This window comes from Eucalyptus grandis, chromosome 11 (genome assembly GCF_016545825.1).
Source record: "Eucalyptus grandis isolate ANBG69807.140 chromosome 11, ASM1654582v1, whole genome shotgun sequence".
In the NCBI taxonomy this organism is placed as follows: Eukaryota; Viridiplantae; Streptophyta; class Magnoliopsida; order Myrtales; family Myrtaceae; genus Eucalyptus; species Eucalyptus grandis.
In genome coordinates, this window is record NC_052622.1 from 29,038,817 (window position 1) to 29,046,352 (window position 7,536).

Below are 7,536 nucleotides of genomic sequence, written 5' to 3' on the forward strand. Positions count from 1 at the left end.
TGCCATTAGACAAATATTGGCATAATCATCATCACTTTGTTCACACTCAGTATCACTCCAAGTTTCTGCTTTAAGTGATTTTCGATGTTTCTCAGCTTTTCATTTTTTTCTCTTCAGCAAATGACAGTTGGGTCTAATGTGTCCATTTTTCTTGCATTCAAAGCAGATTACATCCTTGTTGGATTCATCATCCTCAACTGATTTATTTTGTAACTTTTGAGAACTTGTTTCTTCGAATTAACTATTCTTCCTATTCTATTTAGCTTTTTGAATCTTCTTATCATGAGAGCAAGCTCTTCATCATCCATATTGTCTTCAGAATCTATGACATCAAAATCATCATTAGATTTCAACGCAATGGATTTCTTACCTTTGGGATCTTCATTTTCGTTGATTTGCTCCACTTCATAAGACTAAAGGGTACCAACCAATTCGTCAACAGATAGTGGCATGATCCTTTGTGTCTCCCTTATTGAAGTCTTTACGTGATTCCAATCCTTGGAAAGTCCACGCAGTAACTTGTTAACATTCATAGGTTCAGAGATTGGTTAACCTTGATATTCAAGACCATTCATGATTTCTGTAAAACGACTAAACATGTCAGTGATAGATTCTCCTAGTTTCATCTTGAATGCTTCATAATGACTGAGCAGAATATTGATTATGGTTTCTTTCACTTGATCGGTCCCTACATTGGTGATGTGCAATCTATCCCAGACTTCTTTAGCTATTTCACAATAAGATATTCTGTTATATTCAGTAGGTAATAATGCACAATATAAGGAATAAATTGTTTTTGCATCAAGAGCTTGTCTCTTGGTTATCTCTTCTTGAGTCATTTCACTGGACTCAATAGCTTCTTTTCCTCTTTCTGAGACTGTTCCAACTTTAGGAATGACTCCTTTGTCTACCACGTCCCATTCCAAAGGATCTTTTGATCTTAGGAATGCCTTCATTTTGTTTTTCTATATGTTGTAATCCTTTCCATCAAAATATGGCGGTCTGGTGTTGCTTTGCCCTTCAACCAGACCTGGAGCCAACATACTAGCTATGGATCTTTAACTCTGAAGTAAAAACAGTTCAACTTAAATGAGTACACAAACTCTGATACCAAATGTGAAAGCTAGTACGAGCACCTAGAGGGGGTGAATAGGTGCGAAAACAAATTTTGCAGAGTAAAGATTATAATTTTACTTTTGAACCGACTTTGTTTAGCAATAGATTGTGAAAATGAAATTAGACTCTAACAAACAAATATTGTTACGATCAAAATAAAGAGCTTAGAGAAGAGAATAAGAACACAAAGTTTATAGTGGTTCGGCTTGATCCAAGCCTACGTCCACTCTTCTGCACTGACAACCCACCAGCTGGATTTCACTAAGAATCAAAAGAGTTGTTACAGTATAGCTCTTTCTTGATTCCACAGTGTAGAGACTCTGCTACACTTCCTCAAGGTCTCACAAAAATATAAACGCTCTTTTGAGTACAATTTTTCGCTCAACAATTGAATTGACAAAGAACGAGGAGCTTCAGATTTTGGAATTCTTTTATCGTGCACATACTCGAATAACTGGAACGACTTCCTTATATACTCCTCCATGCCTTCATACCCGTTGGCACTTACCAAAGGAGTTCTTTCAATCTACTCGTTGGACAGAATCAATTAGGGAGATTTCGAGTTATTTAAGGAATATGACGATAGGCCACCCATCCTGCTCGCCCACACAATTAGGATCTAGGTTTTCATAAGTAGAACCTTCCAAGTATGCTCCATCAATCAACGGATTTGAATTACCCGAATTGAAATCAAAACAAATAACAGATTCCAAAATACTATTTCCAGTCGAGAGATATTCTTCAATCGATAGAATCAAATCCTTAACAAGATACTCAGTTCTGGATAAGTCTTTTTCGACGGTCTAGAAACTGTCAATGAGGATAGACTTTGAATTTTGAGTCTGGCAGTTTGGCGATCTTCAGACTTTGATTAAAAAGCCTACCAGTCTTCAGACTAGACTGATGGAAACGTTTTGTTATCTTCAAAACACACAAGAAAGTTTTATCCAACACTTAGAACTGTCTAGGGTAGATAGAATAGTTATGTAGGTAGACGACGAAAGCCTTTAGAATTTCAAGTAGGTGACCAGGTCTTTCTTTTTCGGTGAAAAATCTCATTAGCACGTTTGATGGGACACATTTTCTTGATTTGAGGAGACTACCAAAAATCAACAAGAGTCGAATAATGTTGCCCGCAACAATTATCCAATAACACAAATTAGTGAAAAGATTACTATGAACTTTGAATCTTCAACCGTTAATGGAGGGCCAGAAAGAGGCAAACATGAAGGAGCATATCTTCCCAAATGTTACTTCAAATCCTTAGATGTTGGCCACCATGAAAAAGTTATTCGAAGATTAGGGAAAGGATATGGCCAGCCATATTGTGACTCGCATGTCAAATGTAATCAAGCTTATCGTCATTAATGCTACAAATGATGTTCTCTCAAGGCAATGGATCGTCCAATCAACAATGATTTGTCTATCTAGTGGTAGGTATATTCCTAATCCCTCTCCATTTAATGATGCTAATAGTATTGGTCAAAACCACCAAATTGGTAACCATAATTTGGCAAATCAAACTAGTGGATAGGCTAGTCAATTGACAAATGTTGAAAATATAAGGTCAATGGCTCCATTGGTACCATCCAATGTGAATATTTTTATTAGGCCTAATATGCCAATTAACATAGTTAATCTGACAAGATTGACATTACAGCCTAGGGGCAAGTTAGGCAACCAATTCTAATATCGAACCCAAAATAGTTTGTCGAAGTTCAATAATAATTGGGACTAGATGTGGGTGTTATCATATTTGTTTATAGGAAACCACAGCCCGAATGGATCAATAATTAGCCTTTTCTAAGAGGTTTCAAAATGCCTGACTTTGCCATTTAAACTAGCGAAGGTGAACACATTGTTTTTTTTCATAACCCAATGATGTGGAGAAGTAAGGACAAACGAGTTTTTAAAACTTAGGTGTCTAATTGGAAAGACAATTCCATTCTTAAATTAATAGAGCAATACCTAAGGTATCAATTGCTAATTTGGTTAGACTCTATCAATACAATAATGAATAGGTCAATTAATATGTTGCTTGATTTAAGAAGACTAGAGATAAATGCTTTACTTCATTCTCAGAAAAAGAATTCACGAATTTGGCTTTCAACAGATTAATATTCAATCTAGGAAAAAATTCGAAAGCCAACACTTTGTTGATTTATTTGATTTGGCCCCTAGAGTATCTAAGTGTGAGATACTTCTCAAAGACACAGAGATAAAGGGCCACCTGGAAACCATGCACAAAGCACGATTTTAATGGAAAATTATGAGTCGGAGTTTGAATCTGACCTAAATAAATATATTGAAATAATTTGGCAAATATGATTCTCAATAATTCTTGTGTTGTTCAATCTTTAAAGTCTACCAAAAATTTTCTGGAAAAAAAAAATCGTAGGTTAAAGACACTCAAGTTTCTCGTTCGACTTGGACAAGTTAGATGAGATCTTCGATTTACCTCTAAAAGATAGCTTGCTAAAATCATCTGACGACAAACTATCCTGAGTGAAGAAGATTTAATAAATAAAAAATATTTTAAGTGGATGAGTAACAAAATCTTTGAGGATATGTCAGTACCTCACAATCCCACCCCGTATCATCACCCATGCGATTGAGACCCTCTTTAAGACTCTATAGCTCTATTTTCCAACCGACCCCAAAGATTTGGTGATCTCTGTTCCCATTTTAACACAATCTCGACAAATATGAAAGTACAAATCAAAAGATTTTTTCCCAAAATCTACCGGAGAAGCACGAGAGTTTTTGTCCAAAATAGAGCTAATATATATATTTGATTAATGAACGAGCTCGAGTCCAATGGATACGATACCAACTATCAAGTCTAAAAGTTTCTGTCAAGACTCACCTGTGACTAAAAAAGTTAAAGTTTCTTTATATAAATGGCTATGTTTGGGCGTACCAAGATTGGCTAGTTAGACTCAAGAAGGGATTGCTTGTCTAGGTTCATTCATTTTGCCCTCCGGACAAATCGGCTTTAAGTGGACCGCCAATTCCATGATCGCATGAATCAATATCTAGACTCCTCACTAAACTAGATTGTAATCATATCAAAAGCATTGCCATAAATGCTCAATGTAGCAAGATTGCGCGAGTGCATTAAGATCATGCCGACATGTTGAAGAAAGCCACTTCTTGCGACATTCGATGCAAATTACAAAACAAAGAGTCTGATTTCATTAAGAGCGAGAGACATAGAGTCGATTATTTAGATCAAAAAAAGAAAAAGAAGCCCAAGACGATCAACAACTCTCAGCCCCAACAGTGCCAGTAGTATCACTATTGTCAACGAGGGTTTTGGTGATGATAACTTCTTGATTCTTGGAAGAGGCTAATTTGGAGAGAGAGACAGGGTATTTGAGGGCGTTGAGCTCGACCTTGCGGAGGGCAGCTCGGCCCAAGTCGATGCCGCAGACGTCAGAGAGCCTGACCAGATAGAGCAGCACATCCGAGAGCTCCTCGCCCAAGTGCACTCTCTCCTCCTCTTTCCAATCCGGAAGTCCCTTCGGAACCTCCCCTTTCCACTGGAATATCTCCGACAGCTCCCCGACCTCACCCACCTGTGTGAGGAATCAAAGACCAAAGAAAAACTAAATTAAGAACCCATCTGATACTGTTTTACCTTATTGATTGTAATGTATTTTAGTTATGCTATGAACAGCGGGCTGGTGTTTGCCCCATAATTTAAACAAAAAAACTACAACGCCTCCCTTCATAACTGAAACCGTCAGCAAGTGAAAGATGATCAAGGAATGATTAACTGACTCACTAAGGACAAAAGTTACACAGCGCGTCTATCGCATAAGAGTCCTGAAAGAGTGTGCGAAAGATGAGTGGGAAAAGGCTGAGCTTATCTTCATTATCAGACATACAAACGAGTAAACGACTTTGACTGTCCAATGTAGTACTGAGAAATAAGAAAGGACAAACAGATAACAAGATAAATAGTAAATATCGTTGAGCCAAAGCCAAGGGGGCATTCCCTTGCAATTTGTCTAGTGACATACGAATGGTGACGGATGCAAAAACCCAGTAAATCCCATAGATTACGATATGTATTTATCAATCATGCCAAACACCAAATGATAGGTCCGTGAGTAAGAGATCCATTGATCAAGCGACACAAAAGAAATGCTATTGATTTTGGACTCCAAGTCTACAGAACTGATTCACACGCTTATGAAAAAACTGTAAATAAAGATATGCATAAGGATTTATCAGATAACTTTGATCTTTTATGAAGCAAAGAAGATCAGCCAAAAAAGAGTTATTTTTTTGACTTTTTGGCCAACAATTAATCACCCAAAATGGCAAAATCGCGAAGACAAAGCAAATACCCAAAAACGACAGGCAAAGAACGAAGACCAAACAGAAAAAGAGTGATAGCACAGGAATTTTCTCAAACACTTGGATGGGTTTATCACCCAACATATAAGATTGAAAATAGCAAGGAAAGAAGACTACCAGAGCCAAGAGGAGGTTTCTGGGGCTGTGAAACTTATCCCATTCTCTCTCCTTAGAGAACTCAGCCATCTTCTGCTTCAGAAGATCGAGGGTCACGCTCTGATCTCCCTCTTTGACCATTCTCTCTCTTCTTTCACACGCAAGACTGACTACAACGGCGATGATCCCAGAGAGGCGTAGGGAGAGAGAGAGAGAGAGAGAAAGAGAGTTGACTAAAAGCCAAATGAAGCGATATGTTAAGTGCAGTACTACGATAAAAGCGATCGACGACAAATGGTTCTGGTGCAACTTTCTCGGGAAAGAGGAGTCACAGGTACTTTTGGAGAGAGAGAGAGAGAGACCCCAGAAAAAGGAAGGTGACAGCGTGAGGGTGTTGTCGTCTTAGTGCCAGTTTATAAAGGGACTAAACTAGCACATCATTTCCGGGTAATCTAATTAATCATTCTCGTTTAGGGTAGAATTTTTTTTTTTTTTTTGGTTCGGACTTTAAGGTAGAATTAAATGACGAACCATTGATGGGAAGGATTTGAAAAGTGCTTTGAAAATCACAACTAATTTTGGAAAAATTTAAACAAAAAATTAAAATGAAATCAATCCTCAAAATAGAACTTAGAATAGGTATTATTTCAAATAAAAATCGGAATTGGCCTAGTCAATTCCAAATAAGGGTGTGAAATTGTGGGCCTGACGAGGAAGTAATTTTTCCGGTAAGCAAAATGGGGGCACTTTTATCTAGAAAAATATTTAAATAAAAAATTGCAATGCCTAAAAGTGAAAACCCCCAATTTCTTCTCATTTTCTTGTTCCTTGCACCATGGCATCCCTCATCGAGCTTCAACGTTAATATCAAGATCCAAGTTCCACATTCACCTCAAACAAACGTTAGACGAGCTTCAACGTCAAAAAAGACACACATCTTTAGAATAGGTTTTGATGCGATGCAGGGTAAGCAGAGATTCTCTTTTTATTTTTGCAGCATCTCTTCCTTTCATGAGAGCTTTCCTCTCCTGATTAAGGTATAGATCTGATAGTTTTTCCTCACTAAATCCATCCCTGCTTCTCTTAGGCCCAGCCTTCCGCCACCTTCTCCTTCTCCAATTCTGACCCTTCTTCCTCCTCCAACTTCATCAGTGAGCTCGATTAATTATAAGCGTCGATCGCCAATGATGATCGAGTTCACTATGTCATTCACGAGCTCTTCGTTGCACTCATCGTCAGAACGCCACGTTGCAATCCCCACGAAGCCAACCGTGTTCCATGGGTTCATGGTGAGGGACTCATGTGGGATGATTCATTCTTGTCGGACGACCCGATAGTTACCCTAGCAAGCTTTGCTTTGTTGGTCCACCTTCGGATTTATCGCTCGCTTCCTGGGATTTTATTTTGCGGCCTCCTATACACCTTTCTTCCGATCAAAAACAAATATTCAGAAAATCTCAGTTTTCCTTCATCAGCGACATCTTGAACATAACTATTATTGTGAATTTGAGCTCCCAAAACAGAACCCTCCGCTTGCACATTCGAAAGAGAACATTTGGGGGCAACAATTAAGATTTCTTCCGCAAAAACAATTCGCCTCTCGAATTGCTGAGTTTAGTGCTGTTCAGATACCACATCCAAAAACTATCACTGGGTGAGGCCAAACTTAAGAAGAATCCTACGAGCAATCTCTAAACGAGAAGAGGGGAAGAAATTTTGGAGTTTTTGTTTTGTTGGAATTGCAATTATTCATATTTTTTTGTGAACAAAAGTGTCCCTATTACAATAGCCAGAAAAATTACTTGCTTGTCGATCAGCGAATTAGGCCCTTATTTTAGACTAATTAATCATTTCAAACTCTTATTTGAAATAATATTCATTCTAAACCCTCTTTCGAGAAAATAGCCTTCAAGCTCTTTATCAAAATTTTCCCATTCTCTTATGAAAATTTGTTTAATT

The 7,536-nt window shown here is 37.8% G+C and overlaps 1 protein-coding gene across 1 annotated transcript; it reads right to left on the minus strand.

Annotated features, from left to right (window-relative positions):
- Positions 1 to 4,233: 4,233 nt before the first annotated feature.
- LOC104425685 (dCTP pyrophosphatase 1) lies at positions 4,234 to 5,932 on the minus strand. The gene is made up of 2 exons (XM_010038452.2): positions 5,599 to 5,932; positions 4,234 to 4,694 (listed from the first exon to the last, which is right to left on the minus strand). The coding sequence occupies exons 1-2, from the start codon at positions 5,716 to 5,718 to the stop codon at positions 4,377 to 4,379; spliced, it is 438 nt and encodes a 145-aa protein (XP_010036754.1). The 5' UTR covers positions 5,719 to 5,932; the 3' UTR covers positions 4,234 to 4,376.
- Between the last annotated feature and the right edge of the window lie 1,604 nt (positions 5,933 to 7,536).